General features: G+C 34.2%; 2 protein-coding genes across 3 annotated transcripts; both read left to right on the forward strand.

Moving 5' to 3' along the window:
• Positions 1-4,042: 4,042 nt before the first annotated feature.
• On the forward strand, positions 4,043-10,052 carry LOC104237371 (peptidyl-prolyl cis-trans isomerase FKBP16-4, chloroplastic). Its single transcript, XM_009791511.2, has 10 exons — positions 4,043-4,252; positions 4,394-4,540; positions 5,185-5,240; positions 5,328-5,383; positions 5,737-5,794; positions 6,330-6,404; positions 7,209-7,298; positions 7,896-7,973; positions 9,552-9,592; positions 9,730-10,052. The coding sequence occupies exons 1-10, from the start codon at positions 4,177-4,179 to the stop codon at positions 9,755-9,757; spliced, it is 705 nt and encodes a 234-aa protein (XP_009789813.1). The 5' UTR covers positions 4,043-4,176; the 3' UTR covers positions 9,758-10,052.
• An 893-nt stretch (positions 10,053-10,945) lies between these two features.
• LOC104237370 (wall-associated receptor kinase-like 20) lies at positions 10,946-13,140 on the forward strand. 2 transcript variants are annotated; one of them, XM_009791510.2, is made up of 2 exons: positions 10,946-11,781; positions 11,938-13,140. In XM_009791510.2, the coding sequence occupies exons 1-2, from the start codon at positions 11,046-11,048 to the stop codon at positions 12,942-12,944; spliced, it is 1,743 nt and encodes a 580-aa protein (XP_009789812.1). In that variant the 5' UTR covers positions 10,946-11,045; the 3' UTR covers positions 12,945-13,140. The 2 variants fall into 2 exon arrangements, with proteins under 2 accessions (XP_009789812.1, XP_009789810.1); XM_009791508.2 differs by having other exon boundaries at positions 10,946-13,140.
• The last annotated feature ends 10,021 nt before the right edge of the window (positions 13,141-23,161 follow it).

Raw genomic sequence — 23,161 nt, forward strand, 5'->3', positions numbered from 1 at the left:
CTTTAAATGCATTGTGAGATCAGGGGCGGAGGTAGCATATAAGCTATAGATTCTGGCGAACCCTGTAGCTTTTGGCTCGAACCTTGTATATATATTAAATATATACTAAATATGTATAAATACTAAATCTCGAACCCAATAACACAAATAGTCGATGTTGTTTAGTGATATTTCAAATCCATAAACTTTAAATCTTCGCTCCAATGTTTAAGCTACATTTCAAAAATAATTTTTTAAGTAAAAGGAAATTGTATATAGTACGTCAAAATGTACCCATTAATACCTCTAACATTTACCACTTTTTGGACTTAAAAGGGTAGTCTGGTCCACGAAACATTCCGCATTCACACATGATAGAAGAGCCGCATCCCAAAGGGATATGAATATGATGTAGGCAACATATCCTGATGCAGCTTTGAAGTAGTTGAAGTGAAATTTATACGGGACTAAAATTAAAGCCTAACATAATTTCTTACTAATAATAGCTTTCGGTGGCTCTTTTTATACTACAAAATTTAAAGGAAAATTTTCATAAAGCACTATCTTTTAGTAGTAATCAGCCATTTATAGATATCATTTGTTATATTACGGATTATAGATACATTTTCTATGGTTATAAGATGTATTTAAGCTATTGTATTCATGAATACAGTAGCAAAAATAGGCGTGAATCAGGAAAGTCCAGCTAATCAGTTGTTGTATTCGAGTGTATGCGACCGTATTCATCGCGTGAAACATGGGATTACAGCTAAACAGATTACTGTATTCGACTGTATTCACGGCGTGAAACAGGGGATTACACTGTTTTTAAACGGAAAGTGTATCAATTAACAAAATAGACACCTAATATAACTCAACAAACTCAATTATAACACACAAAATTTGTATTTCCGATTATAAAAAAAATTCTCAACTGAAAAATACCCCAAAAACATAGCAATCTTCAGAGAAATTATATAATTCATCTGAATACATAAATTATATTAATTAAAAAAATATATGAATACATTCATGCATATAGCGAGATAGTGAATACAATGAAATGCATAGAATACAATGGGATACATTGAAAAAATAATGAAAAAAAATAATAATGAATACAATGAAATACACAGAATACAACGAGTTACATTAAATTATAATGGGAAAAAAGACAATGAATACAATGAAATACATGAAAATACAACGTGATACGTTGAAAATACATTGAAATATATTAACAGAAAATAAAGTTGCTCAGCCCCAAAACTCTGTCGTCTTTGCTCAAGAACAAACCCTAATTTCCGCCTTGTAGCCAAATAGTCCTTCCATCTTCAAAGATCTTGCAGAACGCTAATTGAACCGGAACTTACAGAATATTAAATCAAAACTTAATTGGTTTCTTGTCTAGTTATCCGCATGGAATGAAATCCAGGCATCAATGAAAGATAAATATGTGATGAAGTTAAGGATTGTAAACTTGGTAAGATTGGGTCTTCAATGAAGGAATACAGCGAGATAATCACCAACGATTTCGTGGATTTGCTTCGACATGATTGGGTCTTCAGGTTAGGGTTTGTTGTTGCTGTGTGATTGGGTCTTCAGGTTAGGGTTTGCTGTTGCTGTGTTGCTGGTCGCTGGATTTTTCAGTTGAGAAGATGTCGTTAGAAGGAGAAGGAGAGCGGAAATTTTAATGGGATGGGGGAAGAGAATGAGATGTATCAAAGTAGAGAGAGAAAGAAAATAGTGTAACTGAATAGCGTATTTAGTGGCTTAGGGCTAGGAGGTAACCAAAATAAATATTTTGCTATAAACCTTAAAAGGTATCTATAGAATATAATTTTTTAAAATGGTATTTATTTAAAATAAATAAGGTGTTAACATTTGCTTAGGATGTAAAAATTCCAACTATTATCTAGCTAGTTTTATTATACGCGTGTTGTGTGTATACTTTTTATGAGATTTTTTTTAATTACATAAATACTGTATTAAAAGTTATGTTTGAGTTATAAAATAAGAGTTTAAGCACCTGAAATTTTTGAATAAAATAATTAAGCACGGTAAAATAATATTGCTAGTGTAATTTAATTACTCTATGCGTGTAATATAAAATATAATTCAAAATAGAAGTATATTTTTAATATACATTATATATAATTGAAAATTCTAACATTCTATATGCCTGAATTTTTTATTTATTTTTTACTGTGTAAATAAGATTTATTTTGCTCTATAGGTAACTGCATCGTATAGAGCAAAAAGAGGAAAAAATTATAATATTAGAAAAGTACTAAAAAAGGTAAAAATTAATAATTTAGAGAGTAAAATATGTATTTAGCAACCGAAAGTTTGAGAAATCTACCTAGTGACTTTTTGAGAGCTACAGAAATAGTTAAATAACTTTTTATTATAAACCAAAAAAATAATTTTATTAGATAATTTCAGATAGTTAAGTAATTATTTAAGTAATGGACTCCTAATTCGTCTTGTCGACCCCCTTCCCCGAATGGGCAGAGCTTTTGTGCATCTGGTAGTGGACTACAAGTTATTCTTGAAATAGCTCAAAGAAGGGGAAATTTTCATAAAACACTATCTTTTAGTAGTAATTAGTCATCTATAGATACCATTTGCTATATTACGAATTGTAGATACATTTTCTCTGGTTATAAGATGTATTTGATGTATTTAAGCTATTGTATTCATGAAATACAGTAACAAAAATAAGCGTGAATTAGGGAAGTCCGGCTAATCAGTTGTTGTATTCGAGTGTATTCGACTGTATTCATGGAGTGAAACATGGGATTACAGCTGGACAGATTATTGTATTTGACTGTATTCACGGCGTGAAATAGGGGATTACAATGTTTTTAAAACGGAAAGTGAAACAATTAACCATAATAGACTCCTAATATAACTCAACAAACTCAATTATAACACAAAATTTTTATTTTCAGTTATAAAAAAGATTCTCAACCGAAAAATACCCCAAAAACATAGCAATCTTTAGAGAAATTATATAATACATCTGAATACATAAATTATATTAATTAAAAAAACATATGAATACATTCATGGCATATAGCGAGACAGTGAATACAATGAAATACATAGAATAGAGCGGGATACATTGAAATAAAATGAGAAAAAAGACAGTGAATATAATGAAATACATAGAATACAACGAGATACATTGAATTACAATGAAAAAAAAGACAATGAATACAATGAAATACATGAAAATACAACGTGATATGTTGAAAATACATTGAAATATATTAACAGAAAATCAAGTTGCTCAGCCCCAAAATCCATTGTCTTTGTTCAAGAACAAACCCTAATTTTCTGCGAATCCGTCGTCGAGCAAAAACCCTGAATCCCACTTCCCACGCATCCTTGTATTGCTTCTCACACATGTTTGAACCAACGATAACCATTTTCGAATGATTTCTTGACTTTTCCTTTCATGGAATATATTTTATATTTGGCCACCCTCTTCTTCCCTTTAAGCTCCGACGTTGAATACCATGGTCGATTCTCTGGTAATTGATAGTTATTGGATTTTGAGGTTTGGTATTTGTGAGAAGGCATCATATCCGTCGACGTTGTGGTCGCCAAGAGAAGTGGTGGTCGGTCAATAAATCCGGTATTATTTGGAAGAGAGAATGACATGTATCAAATTAGAGAGAGAAATCAAATAGTGTAACTGAATAGTGTATTTAGTGGCTTAGGGCTAGAAGGTACCAAAATTAGATATTTTGCTATAAACCTTAAAAGGTATCTATAGAATATAATTTTTTTAAATAATATTTATTTAAAATAAATAAGGTGTTAACGTTTGTCATAGGAGGTAAAAATTCCAAATTTAAACCGTACCTGATTGGGCGGCCTGCTAATTGTCTACCAATATTTGAAAAGATAAACTTACACAAAGAGCTACAGTCGAAATTCAAAGTTTTGGGACCTTAATGTATTCTTAGGAAAAAGTATAGAGCAAAATTTACAATTGGAAGTTCATATTGAGGAAAAAGATGAATATATTGTCATGGGTTGTCCTAAGTGATATGTGTACAAATTGTGGTTCATATTAAGGATGTTATCTCTATTTTCCCTCTCTTCCTTCTCTAAATAAAAGATGACAAAAAATACCCGGTATGAACTACATAACTAATTTTGTTCCTACTTCCTCTACTGTCAAGAATGGATCTTCTTCTCCTCTACCATCCTCTCAAATCCACCCCTTTTCTCCACTCTCTCCCTTCCTCTTCCCTCTCAAGTAAAACTCTCTCTCTCTCTCTCTCTCACACACACACACACACACCACACACACACACACTCACACACACACACAGAGAGGGAAGATTGGAAATGTTACTATTAATTAATTGAAGCTAAATTTTGATTCTTGAATTGACAGGAAACAGACCCTTTTCCACCAACTGGAGAAGAACAGCTTTACCTTGTGTTTGCTCTTCAAAATCATCATCTTTGGATGCTCCACCTAAAATACTTTCTTCTCAAAATGAAGGAAGAAGGGCAATAATGGGCTCTTTCCTTATAGCTGGTTTGCTCCCTTCATTTCTATTTCTTGTTTTTTCAGTCTATAACTAAGGTTAAGTATCTTCAAATTAATGCACATTGACTTGTAAAATCAATATGATTTCTTGATATTTGTTGTTAATCGTCATTTTAATACTTTTTCTATTCTAGATTTTGTATAATGTGTTACTATTTGGTATTTATTGAATGACCTTTTTATTCAGAGTATTGGTAGTTGCTTCGAGTGTTTGCTTGGGTATGGAGTTTAAGAAAGAATAAAGTTTTTTTTTTAAATTTGTAGTCTAAAACAAGCTATAGGTATTTGTCTCATTGTGTGCAGTGCTGAAGCCAGGAATTTCCGAGGGTGTTCAAACTTGAAAAAAGTAAAAAAAAATTCCCGATAAAGGGTATTTAGTATATGTTATACACCTCTAAAACCTAATATTTTGTCTATATACACTGTGTAATTCGACGAAGGGTGGTCAATTGACACCCTTCGGATAATGTAGCTTTGCCCTGTTTGTGTGGCTACAAATTGTCTCGTTAAGATTAACATGAGAAGTTTAAAGTTAGTTGTTTCTAAATATAGAAAGGTGTCATATTTTCTGTGACAGGCTAAACTTTTTTTAATGAGTCGCTTTACTTATTTGGGCTCTTTTCACTATTCAGCTGCTGCCTTTTGTCTAAGTGATGTGGCTGAAGCGGCTAGCACAAGCAGAAGAGCTGTAAGAATAACTTCCCGCCTTATATCTCACTGTTGGAAATCTCCTTTTCTGTATTTATGGAATTTCTGTGTATTTTTCTTGCTGCAGCTTAGGGGAGCAAAAATACCAGAGAGTGAATACACAACCCTTCCTAATGGTCTAAAGTTAGTATACAATTTTGAAGCATTGAATCACTGTTTTCCCTACATTTACATTTACTTTTACATTTAGGCTTTTTTTGGGGTTATTATACAGATTATTTTGTAGCTAACTCGAGTCTAGGATATCTTAGTTCAACGTATAATGTACACATTTGCTCATGCCAAGACATTGTGCCTTTCCTGTTTTCTATCTATGTGCATCTAATTACCTCTCCCCCCCCCCCCCCCAAAAAAAAAAAAAAAAAAAGAGAAAGAAATACATATTCTTATCCATCTAGTTTCGAGGCTAGAAGTAGTAGTCCGAGTTTTTCTTATGTGTGGATTATTCACTTCATTCTTCGGTGTAAATATCTCAGGTATTATGACTTGAAGGTCGGCAATGGAGCTGAAGCAGTGAAGGGATCTAGAGTTGCAGTACGGTTGTGGCAAAGTTGAATTGAGTATCTAAGTACAATGTTTGATTTATCTCTAAAAACATGTGTCTATAAGATAAATATGCAACATCACATTATTAATAATCCACCATCAAGCACACTGTACAAGTAAAACGTAACTTCTTATATTGAGCTTTGTAGATAGAAGTTCCATAACGTCCAAGCCTTTACCAAGAGGTCAAATGAAACTAAAAACAACATATCAGGGTTGCTTCGTCAATATAAATTATTTAGGTCATAGCTTACCAGCACTGCCTTGGACCTTCAATGAATTGTTTACTAGTATTGGTGATTACTTTGTTTATCGTAATAGTTAGACATGTCACATGGCGATGTTTCCCCTGAAACCTTAGAATTTGAGTCTTTAATTTTATGATATATTTGGAAATGTAGTGTATGTAGTCTCGATGTGCTTTACAGTCTCTTCATTCATACTCAAGTATAATATTTTTGTCAGGAATCTTGATTTACAGACTGCTTTCTTAAAATCTGATTGTATTATGTAATAATTGTAGGTCCACTATGTTGCTAAATGGAGGAACATCACATTCATGACAAGTAGACAAGGAATGGGAGTTGGTGGTGGAACAGTAAGACTGATCTGCTTTATTTTTTTCAGCTTGTATTCAGAATTTGTATAGCAATATCAGATACAAGTTTCAAGTGTGGAAACCTGGGACGTGTAAAACAATGAATACTATTGCATGACTAGTTAAGGTGTATCGTGGAAAACTAGCAATTAGTACATTAGAACTCATGCACCTTCACTTGAAATATTTTGTTTAAAACTTCCTTTAACGAAAATTGTGTTATGACATTCCCGTTAGCTTCATTAGTAGATTCATGTCATTTCCGTACTTCCAGACAATGCCAGTGTACTTCCGCTTCATGTTTATTTTCTAGTCCTTGATTTGGAAATTTTGTCAATCCTCATAATCCTGTTCTATATATATCTCTGGAAGGAACCATTTCATGGAAAACTATGAATTTATGAATACATTGATTAAAGCAAGGGCTCAAAAGTATATTGTCTTTTTTGCAATGCCAATTGTTGGAGTCTTCGGATTCATCCTTTGAAGGTTATTCTGGGAACATCCGTTCTCTAAGAGGGATCAAGAGCTGTAGAAGCTTTTCTTACTTTACTCTACTTTCTACAGTTACTTTGCCTTCTTTGATTTAAGATATCGTGAATCAGAACTGCTTTGGTTTGCCAACATTATGGTTATGGTCTTGTGTACTTGATCTTAGCATAATGCCAAAATCTAGGGGGATTAGTTTGTTTTTGTCATGGATTGGTTTTCTGAACATCTATTGCATGTGAAGCTTTTTGACTTACTTTTTCTTTTTTTGAGATATCAGCATGTTTCTTATCCAATATACTTTACTTCATGTAGCCTTATGGATTTGACGTTGGTCAATCAGAGAGGGGAGCCGTCCTTAAAGGATTAGATCTCGGTGTTCAAGGGATGCGAGTAGGAGGACAGGTGAGACATTTAGCTTATTGTACTTTCATCACATGCAGGATATTTTTTTATTGCGTAGACGACCGCACAACCTTCTCTTATGTAGTTCCCTGAGGAAAGGGGTATGCTAAAACTTGAATTTGTTACACTCTCATTAGGTTCGGTTATTGCGTGAATCCTTCTGATCTAAATGGAGACATATATATCAATATAAGAATAAATGTGAGATTTAGAGAATCTTTAGTTTTAGAGAAACTCTATTTGCCTTATAAGGCGCATTATTTAATATTGTAATAAAATGTGCCCGAACAGAGCAAAATGGATATAGAGGATTCATACAGCTAACCCTGAGTAGTTTGGAACTGAGGCATAATTTATTGAAAGTATAACTGTGGTCAAATTGATGAGATCATCGCGCACTTTATTATCAGAAGGTCCTTAAGTTTCATGTTTTTCCCCTGAGCTGAGAGTCCTGGACCACAACTACGTGGTCATAACTCAGTGTATCATGCCTTCTGACGATGAAATTTAACTTACCATAGTTGCATTGATAATAATGGATTATTTACTTTTATGGCTACCATAAACATTTGAACTGATAACATTCTGTTTTTGCAGCGCCTGCTCATAGTTCCTCCCGAACTAGCTTATGGGAAAAAAGGAGTGCAGGAAATTCCTCCAAATGCAACAATTGAGGTATTTTGTTGCATTCATGTATTACAAATAGTTTTCAAATAGTTTCTGAATGCCGTTTGAATTCAACTGTTTTTTACACCTATTATGGTCTTTTTTAACTTTTAGTTGGTTTGTGAAATGCAGCTAAATGCTGTTTTAGTATTTTTGTCTACAAAAGAATAAAGATCATTATCATCATTACTTTAGTAGTAATACCTATCAGAATCATCAAATATGTGGCTAGCGGAAACCTTTCTAATGGGAGTCGCTTCACCACGAACTAGAGGTTGTGCTGACTGCTGATAGAAACTCTTATTGGCATCTAACAGATGCAGAACATTCTTATCAACAGAAAAGCGTATTCCACATGTAGGGAATTCTAACTTTATGGGAAAAAGAATGTGGTTGTGAAAAAGTTTCTTTCAACTTCAGCCTCATAAAATGCCCATGGAGAATCAAAGTGTAAACCTCCAAAAACAAAGATAACATAACCTTTAAAATGTTCTTTGTTATGTGGACACTGGTTAGCTTTGTTCTTAGTGGAAAAGAATGTTCCAGAAGAAATGTTATATGTACATCCTTTTAAGTCTTTCCCACACTGACTATTTTTCTTCAGGTTTAAGTGATATACTAATGCGCTTCTTCAGCATTGTGAAACTAAAATATAACTAGTGCACGCTTAGTCAAGTATAATGGTACAGGGATCCATTTCATGATTTAAGAACATAAACCATAGCCTATATTATTTCATCTGTTTATTTTGTGTAGATTGAGAAAGATTGGTCATTTGCAGATTGAAGACTTTAGTCAACACCGGGCTTCTCCAGATGAGAAGAGATCTATCAGAAAACGGAACCAAAATAAGTTCCAAAAGAAAATAGGATATCACACCTCTAGGATAGTCCATTTTGAAGAAAAAAAAAAGAATCATTTTACCAAAAGTGGCCACCAATTTTTCGGGCTAGGTATCAGCCAGGTATCGTAAAAAGGTATGGGACCACATAGGTGAAAACAAAACTATAAAGTTTTAAGTGCACTGACGGTGGGAATATATGCACAACCTTGACAATGCTAGGACGCGTTCATTTCAAGGCTCTCAACTGGAAGCAAAATGCTATTTATGCAATGCTTTTCAACTTTTCGCACCAAATGATTAATTTCTGGAATGCTTAACCTTTTAGATATGGAAAACATGACATCCTTCTTTCGGCAAAGAAAGAATATTGCTCTCTCTTACACAGCGTCTCCCCGGCCCCTTGTGATAACGTGTGTCTTTGTGTTTTTATCATGTGGCTACGAAGTGGTGATATTGCAGTAGCTTGATAAAATTAGCAACCTTGTAGTCTGAATGAAAACCTCAAGCTGAGAACACATGTAGAGAAAACTTCGATTTAAATTGTGTCGAGACTGTAACGTCATACATAAGCCCCCAAATATCGTTGCACCAAATGAACGTCTAGAAATTTATCATATGCCTTTTTGCAAGATCAATCTGTCATTATTTTCTTATTCTCGAAATGGACGTCTTTATATCTTTAACATTATTATACGGCTATTGTATTTTTATTACTTCTCACCTTTTTATTTTTTAATCTACAGATTGATATTGAACTGCTTTCTATTAAACAAAGCCCATTCGGGTGAGTAGTCAGCTTTTAAAACATTCAAAAAAGTTAATGGACTTATTTCTTTGATTGAACTTCAATACTTAGCTTCATTATCCTCAGCATTTGATGTATTTACTGTACATTCTTTTCTTCTTCTTTTTTTGGTGCAGAACTGCTGTAAAAGTTGTTGAAGGATAATCACTATACTCATGTTATATTGGTTTGTCGCGTGCAGAAGTGCACATTGTATAAGTTTTGAGAATACTTAGAGATCTGCTCCTTGCCTCTCTACCTTCATAAGGTAGGGGTAAGGTCTGCGTATACACTACCCTCTCCAGACCCCACTTGTGTGATTTCACTGAGTTTGTTGTTGTTGTTACTTAGAGATTTGCTCCTGATTTGGTATTTTATCAGTAAAATGTCCCTAAATATGTTACTTCTATATTGTATAGTTCAAACTCATTACTTATTATCGCATTAACTATTATTGGCACAGTTGTTCACATACTTACGCAGGCTGCAATTATACAATGATAAAGTAATTGTGAACTGCTAGACATGTATATTTGTTGATAACTCGCGAATTATTTATGAGGAACTGAAATCATCCTTAGAATTCACTTCTTTGTCATTCTCCTTTTTTAGACAAGTTATTTCTTTAATAAGCAAAGATTAGAGACCTCATTCCAGGCAAATGGTAATTGAGTTGCAGATATACTATAAATATTCTGCCCTTTGTCATCTTCAGAAAAGAATCCCTTAGCCCAATGATTGCCAAAATCTTTTTGTTTAACTAGATTCTTTCTACTACCTTTTAAAAAAAATCATTCACCCACTTTATTCTCTTTTGTCCTGTGCCGACCTACAGATGCACCTGTACGTAGGTGTGGAACTATGGTGGAAGAAGACGTTAAAAGGGGACGGGGTAGACCTAGAATCACATGGAAGGAAGTTGTCTCGAAAGACCTATAAATCCTTGAAATTAATGCAGACTTAGCTAAAGATAGGGCACAATGAAAGAGAAAAAACCATATAGGTAATACCTACTAGTTGGGAATAGGTTTTAGACTTGGTAGAAAACTTCTATTATAACTATTATTGTTATTACTATTATATGTATATATATATATATGCCTCTCTACTCCTTCGGGGTAGGGGTAAGATCTGCGTACACACTACCCTCCCCAGACCCCACTAGTGGAATTTTATTGGGTTGTTGTTGTGTGTGTGTGTGTGTGTATATATATATATATATATATATATATATCTTTTTTAGTTGCTCTTTTTTATTTTGGTAATGACGATGATATGAGTTGAGTTAAATGAAAGGAATGAGGATTCATATCGTTGACCCCAAAGTGATTGGGACTGAGGCGTAGTTATAAGTTGTTGTACCCACTTTATTCTCTTTTCTTTGCCTATATTTACCCACCTTTGACATCCTTTCTACCACAATCTTTTCAACTTCTTCATTGCTCTCAAAAAAATGACCATGACCATGACTATACTATACATGAGGAAAACTCACTTGTATGTCTCACTGTTACTCCACTTCTTTCATTACTCTTATTCCCAGAAGACATGTCCAAACTGTGGTTCTCTAGAAGTACCATATCCGTTGAGCATAAATCCCGACTGTGGTAACCCTGACTATTCTATTCGTTGTGATCCTCACTCTCAAAAACTCTATCTTGATACCCTTAATGGAAGCTCTTATGTCGTCCTCAGAGTTATGGCCTCATTTCGGCGTATGGTGGTGCAACCATCACCTTGGCTACCTGGTACTTGTGTTACACAAGACATGCCAATTAGTGAAGGACTGTGGTTGAACCAGACTCTTCCTTTTAATGTTACTTCTTCTAACACTATCTTCTTATTTAATTGTTCTCCTCGGCTTCTGATATCTCCTTTAAATTGCACACCTTCTAGTTTATGCCACAAATATTTGCATAGCTCTGGACATGTAGATCCTAAAAGGGAACTTCAATGTGCAAGTGGTCTTGACCCATGCTGCACTTTTGTCGCTGGCGGTATGCCCTCAGCGTACAAGATACGCCTTCATAACTCAGGCTGCAGAGCATTTAGAAGCATTCTACACTTGAATGCTGAGAAGCCGGCTAATGAATGGGAGGAAGGACTGGAAATTCAATGGTCTCCACCACCTGAGCCACACTGTAGATCACAATCTGATTGCTCTGGAGCTTCTACATGTTCAACTTCTGGTAAAAATGGTGTCTTTCGCTGCTTTTGCAATCATGACTATTATTGGAACCAAACCTTAGGAACTTGCATGAAGAAGAAGAAACACTCTGGAATTGTAATAAAGATATCTATTGGGATTGTGTTGTTTCTGGCTTTCACTGTTGTGATGATTGCAGCGGCACTGAAAAAATCAAGAAGATTTTCAACCAGGGCTAGACTTGCCAAGGCAAGAGAAGACATACTAAAATCAAACAACGGCGGAAAACCAGCCAAGATGTTTTGTCTCAAGGAGATAAAGAAAGCTACGAACGGATTCTCAAAAGACAGAATCTTGGGTCGTGGTGGTTTTGGAGAAGTTTATAAGGGCGAGCTTTGCGATGGAACTATTGTAGCAGTAAAGTCGGCCAAAGTAGGAAATGTGAAGAGCACTGAACAAGTACTCAATGAAGTAGAGATACTTTCTCAAGTCAATCACAGGAACTTGGTCAAGATTTTAGGTTGCTGTGTTGAAGCTGAACAGCCTTTGATGATTTACGAATACATTTCCAACGGAACACTACATGATCATTTACATGGAAAGTATTCGACCTTTCTTGACTGGAAAACAAGGTTAAAAATTGCTTCACAAACTGCAGAAGCATTGGCTTATCTTCACTCAGCTGCTTACCCTCCTATCTACCACAGAGATGTCAAATCTACAAACATACTCCTGGATAAAGAATTCAATGTCAAAGTTTCAGATTTTGGGCTATCAAGATTGGCTTGTCCGGGGTTGAGTCACTTGTCCACTTGTGCTCAGGGGACGTTAGGGTACTTGGATCCTGAATATTTTCGCAGTTATCAACTAACTGATAAAAGTGATGTTTACAGCTTCGGGGTTGTGTTACTAGAACTTCTTACTTCCCAGAAGGCAGTTGACTTCTCCCGAGACGAAGATAGTGTCAACTTGGTTGTTTATGTTATTCAGCGAGCAAACAATGGTTCGGGTACAGAAGTAGTGGACAGACGCTTGCTTGGTGAGGTGGAGCCTTTGACTCAGGTAATGACTTGTATGAACTCATTCTTGGAGCTTGCACTCGCGTGTTTAAGAGAAAAGAAAGCAGAGAGACCGTGCATGAAAGACGTCGTTCAGCATCTTCATTGCTTAAGTGAAATAGTTGATCAAGAAGAGCCTTCTAATTGAAGTTAGTTAGTGTAAAGATGAATGTGTAAAAGGCATTGACCTTTTGATTGTACTGAAAATGATGCCTGGAAAGAGTATAGAGTTTTATTACACTGAAAAAAAGGTTGAGAAGATATAAAGGAGGTTTTAGGTTGGGATAAGATCCTTACTTTGACCAGAAAGCATGAATAATATTGAAGTCATGGATTTCCAATTATGTGAAAGTTGTGAAATTTTGATAGAATTTAGTAGAGAAATTTTCATAAAGCACTATCTTTTAGTAGTAATAAGCCATCTATAGATATCATTTGCTATATTACGGATTATAGATACCTTTTCTGTGGTTATAAGATGTATTTGATGTATTTAAGCTATTGTATTCATGAATACAGTAGCAAAAATAGGCGTGAATTAGGGAAGTCCAGCTAATCAGTTGTTGTATTCGAGTGTATTCGACTATATTCATGGAGTGAAATGTGGGATTACAGCTGGATAGATTATTGTATTCGACTGTATTCACGGCGTGAAATAGGGGATTACACTATTTTTAAAACGGAAAGTGAATCAATTAACATAATAGACTCCTAATATAACTCAACAAACTCAATTATAACACACAAATTTTGTATTTTCAATTATAAAAAAGATTCTCAACTGAAAAATACACCAAAAACATAGCAATCTTCAGATAAATTATACAATACATCTGAATACATAAATTATGTTAATTAAAAAAATATATATGCATACATTCATGGCATATAGCAAGACAGTGAATACAATGAAATATATAGAATACAACGGGATACATTTAAAATACAATGGAAAAAAGACAGTGAATACAATGAAATACATGGAATACAACGAAATACATTGAATTACAATGAAAAAAAAAAGACAATGAATACAATGAAATACATGAAAATACAGTGTGATACGTTGAAAATATATTGTCTTTGTTCAAGAACCCACTACTTAGTTCAAGAACAAACCCTAATTTTCGACGAATCCGTCGTCGAGCAAAAACCCTGAATCTCACTATTCCCATGCATCATGTACATTGCTTTTGACACATCAGTACCATCGTAGCTTTTATAAAATTTCCATAATTTTACCTTCTTTTGTTCAAGAGTAGGGTTTAGAAGAAAAGGTCGTTGATTTTGAATAGTGAAACAAATTTGAGTCTGGGAATCACCGTTCCTTCGCATGCTCTTTGCATTCAATCCATTCGTATATCCGTTGCAGTCATGGCTGGTATGACTACGTAGTCGAACCAGAAAAGAAATCTCTGGTTATCTATAACCACTAGGGCAATGAACAGAGGCAACAATCGTGGTTTTGTGGGAGAAGAGAGTAAAGTGTATGCAAAAAGAGAGAGAACGTGGTTTGTGAAATTTACCGTGATTATGTGAGAGAAAATTTGGAAAAGGAGAGAGAAAAATATTAGTTAGCATATATGATGCCTTAAGTGTAGGATATAACTATAATTAGATATTTTGCTATAAAGGGTAAAAGGTAGCTATATAATATATTTTTTTTAAATGGTATTTATTTAAAATAAATAGGGTACTAAGCTTTTCTATAAGGTGTAAAATTTCCAATTTAGTATAGTTGGCTTCATGCACTTTGCTAAAAAGTATATCAGCTTTGGAGAATGGGCAAAGCAATATTGAGGAAGTTTCAACCTCAAATTATTAGTTTGTCTCTTGGCAAATTGACAATCACAAAGTTAAGTGGCTATTGGCTAATCATTGCCACTTTAGTGTTTATCCAAATCTTTGCTTCTTTCCTTCTCTCCTTACTTGACATGGTGTACCAATTAGTGTACCGGAGTTTTTGGAGCAACCGTAAAGTTGTCTTTGTATGACCTCTAGATTACGGATCCGTCTTAGGTACTCTTTTAAGTCCATATAAGGCAGAGGGAATGAAGGGACTTGCAGGAGGCTGAAACAACATAGTGTCTTGTTTTCTTTTTTCTTTTTTGTTTTGGTGCATAAGGTACGCAGTTGGAAGCAACCACTAATATTTATATTAAGGTACGTTGTCTGCATCACACTTTTGGGGTAGACTCTTTCCTCGACCCCGCGTGAATGCGGGATATTTTGTGCACCGAAGTGTTCTTTATCAGATAATAGTACCTAATATTGGGAAAATAATATTACGATCATGTAGATTAATTTCAGATCTAAATTAAATTATCAAAGTTTCAACAAAAGGGGAGATTATACAATATCTCAAATAGTAAAATTATCTTAATTCGATGGAGAATGCTAATCTAAAAAAAACTCATTGGCTTTTGTTGATAGTGTGTGATTAATCTCATCTAAAAATTGAAGTTGTTAAAAATTGCACATTTTTATTTACTTTATTATATTTTCAACATGAGCCTTTATGCGTAGATTTTGATATTTTTTTGCAGGCGAAACACATGACTTTTTATTTTAATTTTTTTTATAGTATGATAGAGGGTGAGGCTTGATATGTTAATGTTACTCATAAAAACTTGATAGCAGCCCCATAATAAACAGATACCAACTTAACTACTCCATAAGATAAGGAGATATAGAAGCATATTTTAGTTTGTTTCTTTTTTCCAAAGTGGAAAAAGATTTTAGTTGTAGATTTTCTTAAATATATTTTTCGAGAGCTTAAATTCACTAAAATTTAAATTTTAAACTTTGATATGATTTTTTCATAACAACTAGTAACATCTTACTAACTTTTATTGTAGTATCTTTTTAGCAATATTATTCTTCTTTTAGCTATTTTGTGGAGTCCCAATTAGAGAGGACCACAAGTCACAAATTGCAACGTGTCAAAATTTCAGGTGATAGAAAATAGTGCATCCATTGGCAATATGACACGTAGTCGCTCTTTCCCAGAATAAAGAAGAGAGGAATTTGGAAAGAGTATAAATAAAATATTCATCATAGCAATTTGACAAAAAATTAAAGGCATTCATCACGAGAGAGAAAAAGGCATAAACTTTTTGAGAATGGACATAATCAAAAAGCAAATAAATTAACCAAGTGGTATAATCATGATTTGGTTTTTGGTTAATGTAATAGCCATTACAATTTTTAGAAAGTTTTCGAAAACTGTTCTAAAGATAACTATTCTATTATGGAAATCAAGCTTTTAACAATCATTCTAAAGATAGATTTTCAGAAAATTAGTACAATTTTTTTTCGAAAAAATAGTTTCTCAAAGGCTAACTCGAACACAATATTTTTCCAAAATTATCTTCAAGAGAAATTAATTTTCTCCAAAATTTCCAAACGGCAACAAAAGCAAACGCTAAAGGAGTACACATATCTTATTATTCTTTGAAAATATCACTTTCTAATCTAAAACACTTTAAATCAAGTTAAAAAGGCTTTAGACCTTTAACCACATATTCTATGATAATGTCTTTTAATAGTCTGACTCATAAGAGAAATCGGAAAGAAAAATTACATATTTGGTTGGTAAACAAAATTAATTATATACGCTAGCCAATATATAAAAAAAATATAGACAAAATACATAAAGCGTCTTTTTAACTTGTGTTCAACAATCAACTGATTCATTTATCATTTTGACACTTCGAGTAGCTATTAAGTATATCAAGAACATATGCGTCAATTACACTTGCATAATAAACCAATTAAAAAGCGACACTCATTATTTTGATTAAAACGAAAAAAAAAAATCTGAACCCTTCCCCGCACGCTCGCCCAACCTAACTTCCCTTCTTCTTCACCTGAAATTGCAACACAGCAGCAATGGAGGAATCCTAAAGCTTTAAAGCTTTAATATCTTCTCATACTAATTGAGAGAAAGTTTTTAGCTCAAAACAAAACCTTTTTTTCGTTCTCCACTGTATATTTCTAATTTTTTTCCTGCTTTCTTGTTCACATTTTTGAATTCAATTTCAAGTTTTTGAGCAATAAATCTGGAAATATCAACAATCCTCAATATCATCTTCTTCATTTTAGAAACCAAGTTTTGGTTTTTCTGCACGTTGCTGTCGGTCGTCTTCACCAACGAAGCCAAATGCCATTACTCCCTCTACAACCTCAATATACTGAAAAACTCCATTTCTTTATCCTAAAAATTCGGCCCCAATCGAATTTGGAATATAAAATCGGCATCTACTTACATAATACCAATTTGTGAAGTCCCATAAAACTAAATTAAATGTTGAATTGCAAAATAATATAAGACAAAAAAGAGAACATCTTTTATCTACAACCAAGACAATGGACCTAGGCTTGTAACAATGGATGACTGCACTCACACATGCATATACTTCTTGATCCGTTCACCGGTAAAGCATGATATTGAGAGGAGAAGGAGGTGTGAAAATTAGGCGGGGTCCATATTATTTTAGGAAGAAAAAGAAAAAACCTAATTTTAGCTAGTTGATTGTTGAAGACAACTTAAAGAGGCGTTTTATGCATTTCGCCAAGAATATATACTGATCATGTATAAAATATATATATTTTTTGTATATTAAATATTGATATACAAAAGGTTGTACATTTTGCCGGCTATTATTTTTTAGAGCAGCTATACTTTGTAGTTTTCCCAAATAATTACTATATTTAACAAAATACATAAATAGCCCCTCCAAGTTGTCCACAACGGTCAGTTGAACACCTCAACTGAGACCTTTTTCACTTAAAACATATCACGTGATTAAAAACTGAACTCAATAAACACCCGACCTCGCCATCCCACGTCGTGTGTGTTACACCTCCGGTGTCTTTTATAAGAACGAATTAAAAGCTGACACGTGGACAAACAATAAGAAATAAAGAATTAAAAACATAAAACATAAAACATAAAGGTAAATTTTCATCGTTTCTTCCGCCTAATCTCTCTCTCTCTCTCACCGAATAACCCATCTTCATCTCTTAGATTAAGCTTGGTTCAATCGGCATTTTTGTTGCAAAATTAAAGATTTCTTTCACTTACTAAGTATGATTAGTTGTTCTTTGTTCGAATTGTAGCGTGATTCAAGATTTATCACCTGAAGGAAGATCATCCTAGGGTTTTGACAGTGGATTTTTTGTGAAAGGGGGAGTCAGCTGTAAAATGGCTTCGATTATTGCATTAAGGTATGTTTATATCATGTTTTTTTCTATTTTATCGTTATATGTTTGTTATGGTGCTATTAGATTAGGGTTTTTTTGTTCTGGAAAATTGAAAATGTCAGAGAATATTGACTGATTTTGTTTTGTCATTTTCAGTACAGAGTCACATGGACGAATATATTGGTGTTGTTTTTCATCATGGGGGTTACTTTATTGATGAAAAGTATGTGGGGGAGGGTGAAATAATAGGGCATGTGGTGGACAAAGATCATTTCTTTTTTACCGAGCTTGTGTCCTACATAAAAGAGACCCCTGAAATGCGCTACAACTCTGTTGGTGAGTTATTTGTTCAATGTCCTAAAACTCAAAAGTTCTTTCTAATTGAAAATGACTATCAACTGCTAAATTTGACTAAAGACCTGGAGGATGGGGATCGCTTTGATGTCTATGTGAGTCATGCAATAGATAATTTAGAGGTTGTGGATGAGGATGTACTTGTGGGATATTTACCTTCCTCACAAGTTGGTGATAGTGACCAGACTACAGAAATTAGGTGTGGTTCAGGGGTTAGTATATATGTTGGTGAGGGCATTGGTGTAAATGTTGATGAGGGTATTGGTGTAAATTGTATGAGGGTATTGGAGTAACTGCTGATGAGGGCATTGGAGTAAATACTAATGAGAGCATTGGATTAAATACTGATGAGGGCATTGGAGTAAATTGTGATGAAAGTATTGGAGTAACTGTTGATGAGGGCATTGGAGTAAGTGTGGTTGAGGATATTGAAGTAAATACTGATGAGGGTAGTGTTGTAAATGCAGAATAAACTGGGTCTACATTTTTAGATGAGGATATAAATGTTGAAGAGAGTGCAGCTGCAGAGCATGACAACCAGTTTAAGGATACAAATCGTGAAGATGAAGATGAAGATTTTGGTAAAGATGACCTTGAAGACATTCCAGAAGAAGATGATAGCGAGATAGATGATGAGTTAAGATCTGTGAGGGATGTTGCCAGGGAAGTAAAGAGAAACGAGTTGAAGAGCAAGGTGAATGATGTTGGATCACAAAATAATGGAAAATAGAGTAAAAAACCTGCTTTTACAGAAGAGGTAATACTTGGTGAGGCTGGAATTGATAAGGGGTTTGAAGATATAGGGATAAATAAGAAGGATAGATATGTTAAAAAGCTAGGTGGGGATGAAGAGTATTTGGACAACTCAGATGTTGGGAGTGTAGACAGTGATGAAGAGTTAGACCTACTTGCTGAATATGGTGTTGATCTTCCTCCTAGAAGAAGAAGTCAAAAGATCAGATATGACTTTGATGCTAAATTCCTCTGTTTGAGTTGGGCATGATCTTTGATAATGCAACAGAATTTAGGAAAGCTATTGCTGACTATGCTATTCAATATAAAGTATATGTAAAGCTTAGACCTAATGAGAAAGATAGAGTAAGAGCTAAGTGTAAACATAAAAAATGTAAGTGACAAATATTTGCTAGTAAGGATAGGGTTCAGGGAACTTTACTGTGAAGACTTATATACTTGTCCATAAATGCCCAACAAAGAACAAGAACAAACTTTGCACAACCAAGTACATTGCAAGAAAGCTCCAAGATAGAATCATCTCAAGTCCAAACATCACAGTTCATGAGTTGCAAGAGGTTATAAGGGTTAAATGGGATTTGTATGTAGGAAGATCACGTGTATATAGAGCCAAGATGAAGGTAATTAGTCAGTTTATGGGTGACTGGAACCTTGAATTTTCTAGGTTGTTGGACTGTGCTGACATGATTAAGTCCACAAATCCTGAAAGTTCATGTTGGGTGAGAACTGATATAGAAACAGTTCTTGGGAAACATCTATTTAAATACTTTTATGTATGCTTTGAGGCTATGAAGAAGGGATGAATGGCCAGTTGTAGAAGAAGCATAGGTTTTGATGGTTGTTTCCTAAAGGGAGCTTGCAAAGATGAATTGTTAGTGGCTGTTGGAAAAAATGGAAACAATCAGATGTATCCCATTGTTTGTGTTTTGGTAGATCAAGAGACTACACATTCATGGAGTTGATTCATCAACTATCTCAAAACAGATTTAGAGTTGAGGAATAGTGAAGATTTAACAGTAATGTCTGACATGCAAAAGGTGTTGTAATCCATTTATTATGTTGTTTGTTTCTTACCATTATTATTCTTACTAATGTTGTATCTCACTAATATTCTATGCTGCTGTTGTATTGATTAGGGACTATCATCTGTTGTTGCTGATTTGCTACCCCTTGCTGAAAGAAGAATGTGTGCAAGACACATTTGGGCAAACTGGCAGAAAACTTGGAGGGAAGAGGAAAAAAGGAAGCAGTTTTGGAGATGTGCTAAGACTCATTTTCAGGTAAAGTTAAGAGAAGAAATGAAGAAATTGGATGAATTAGGAAATGGTATTTGTGAAAGTTTACTGTCCTATGATAAAGAATACTGGTGTAGGGCATGTTTCAATGAGAATGTTATATGTGATATTGTAGAAAACAACATGTGTGAAATATTTAATTCCTGGATATTAAATCCTAGGCATAAATCTGTCATTACTATGCTTGAAGAAATTAGGCACAAAATGATGAGTAGGCAAGTTGATATGATCAAGTTTTAGAGGAAAACAAGGAAATAGGAAGGAAGTTGAAAATACAGTGGAATGCTGACACTGGATTTGAAGTGAATGAAGGCATGTATAGGCAGATTGTTGATATACAAAAAAGAGAATGTAGCTGCAGATTATGGCAGTTAAGAGGTATACCATGTCAACATGCAATATGTGCCTTTTATAAGATTGGGAAGGAAGCAGAAGATTATGTTGAACACTGGTATAAGAAAGATACTTTCCTGGCTGCTTACCAATACTATGTTCAGCCAATTCCAAGCATACAAATGTGGGCTGAGTCTACCAATCCATCAATTGAGCCTCCTGAAGTTAAACCAATGCCTGATAGGCCAAAAAAATATAGAAGAAAGGACAATGATGAACCAAAGAAGTGGGGAAAACTGTCAAAGAAGGGTGCTAAAATATCCTATTCAATTTGCCATTAGGTTGGTCACAACAAGTCAGTATACAGTTTAAGGGTAAGTTTGATGACTTTCAATTCAATTTGTTTCCATTGTTGTCATTGTTTTCATAGTACTTTGATTAATGATTTAGCAATCATATACTAGGGACAAATAAGCACACAATCAAGCACAAAAGTTGGTAGTCAAAGTAATACAACCCAAGTTGCAGGTACATTAACTACCACAACTCAAACTCCAAGGGCCTCATCTCCCTTGTGTGCTGAAATGTCAAAGATAAGAAGGAACACACCATCAGTAAGAGGTAGGGGAACAGGTGGAGGAGCTGGTAGGCGAAGAGGTAGAAGTTCAGTTGCTGGTACAACTGGTTATGTTACATCTGGTGCAACTATTTCTGCTACTGCCAGATCACTTGCTGCTTCTGTTGGGAAGAAAAGAATTAGAAATTCTGGTTTTGGTTTGAACACAAACACACAAATAGGGACTAGTATCTTTAATGTAAGTGTGAGAAGTCAATATTAGTTAACTGTAATTTCTATCCTTATGCTTCTGGATGATTCATTACTGACTATGAGTATTTTCTAGCCTGGTAGGCCAAGTGAAAGAGTTATTTCAACTGGTGCAAACTTGATGAATGTTGCACAAACTAATGTAGATCTTGAATTTAGACCAAATGGTCTCAAGTGGAAATGGAAAAGGGTTGTGATAGGGAATTAACTTCAAAAGCAAAGGGATACTGCAGTTTCTAACAAAAAGATGAAGTTGGAACCTCTACTTTATCTACACCAGTTGACTCTTGTCAAAGTCAAAATTAGGAAGAATTTTCTTGTATTTTGTTGGTCATATATATGAACCATATTTTGTGAAGTATTTTGAACCTATTAATGTTGGTCATTTAGTCATATGTATGAACCTTGTTTTGTGAAGTATTTTGAACCTACTAATGTTGGTCATTTGGTCATATGAACCATCATTATGAGATGTATATGAACCTGTTTTTGTTAGTTTAGTACATTTCAGATTATTGAACCTACTTTTGTTGGCAGTATAATTTATTGCTATTATGAGATCGAATTAGTCCACCTTTGCTTCAGGTGTCTAATTTTTTTTGCAGAAACTAAAACACATTTGATCATTGAAAAGTTCATCATACACATTGAAAATTTCAACTACATTGTAGTTGCATTGGCCATAAATCATAAACAACATTGCAGTAAAATAAAGGCGAAATACATTCCCATATACATATACCATACACCTAAATAATAGAAGATTTCCTCAAAAACCAAGTCACAATTACAATAACAAGCAGCCAAACCAAAATTCTCTGTTTCTTCATCAACTTCAACTTTTATTCTTCATGATTTTTTACCCTCTTTAATAATCCATACATGACTTTAGTATAGTGTTCGGACAATTCAACATCATACAAACGAAAAAAATTGCATCCACCATTGCTAGCTTTCCCAAATCTACAACAATAGAATCTTCTACTCAGATTAAATGGTGGCCACAAAACTTTTAAAGGCAATTTGGTCACAGTTGCAATTAACAACAGGTTCCATTGAAATAGAAGAGATAGAGAGAGAGAAGAAAAGAAATTTTGCTGCTTTGCTAAAAAGGAAGAAGATATATGCGGTTGGGTAGATACATTTTTAGGGTTGAGTTTGGGTATTTAAATTAGGGAGTTCATTAAGGTTTTTTTTTGGAATTTCACAAAAAAACTGTTGTATTACCGTTGGAACTACCTACACACGCGCGATTCCGGAAGTGTAACACACGCGACGGGGGCTGGTGAGGTCGGGTGTTTATTGAGTTCAATTTTTAATCACGTGATATGTTTAAGTGAAAAAAGTCTCAGTTGATGTGTTCAACTGACCGTTGTGGACAACTTGGAGGGGTTGTTTATGTATTTCGCCTTTAAAATATGTTTGGAATCATCTATTTACTAAATCAAAGGACCCAAATGAATACTTCTCTAGAGTAAGTGGGTCTTATTGCCTCTTTCTTAAACTTATGAGGTCCAGGTAAAATATCACCCACTTCTTTGTACTTTCTCGATATTTTAAATTTATACCAATTTTAAACTTTCGAATTGGCGGCTGATT

The sequence above is a fragment of the Nicotiana sylvestris genome, chromosome 7, assembly GCF_000393655.2.
Source record: "Nicotiana sylvestris chromosome 7, ASM39365v2, whole genome shotgun sequence".
NCBI classification, from domain to species: Eukaryota; Viridiplantae; Streptophyta; class Magnoliopsida; order Solanales; family Solanaceae; genus Nicotiana; species Nicotiana sylvestris.

What these genes read in the sequence shown, in the direction of transcription:
- LOC104237371 (XM_009791511.2), top strand. Translation starts at nt 4,177, where the DNA reads ATGGATCTTCTTCTCCTCTACCATCCTCTCAAATCCACCCCTTTTCTC. An exon ending in CTAGCACAAGCAGAAGAGCT is followed by an intron (nt 5,241 to 5,327) that starts GTAAGAATAACT and finishes TTCTTGCTGCAG; the next exon opens with CTTAGGGGAGCAAAAATACC. An exon ending in ACCCTTCCTAATGGTCTAAA is followed by an intron (nt 5,384 to 5,736) that starts GTTAGTATACAA and finishes TAAATATCTCAG; the next exon opens with GTATTATGACTTGAAGGTCG.
- LOC104237370 (XM_009791508.2), top strand. Translation starts at nt 11,046, where the DNA reads ATGACCATGACCATGACTATACTATACATGAGGAAAACTCACTTGTAT.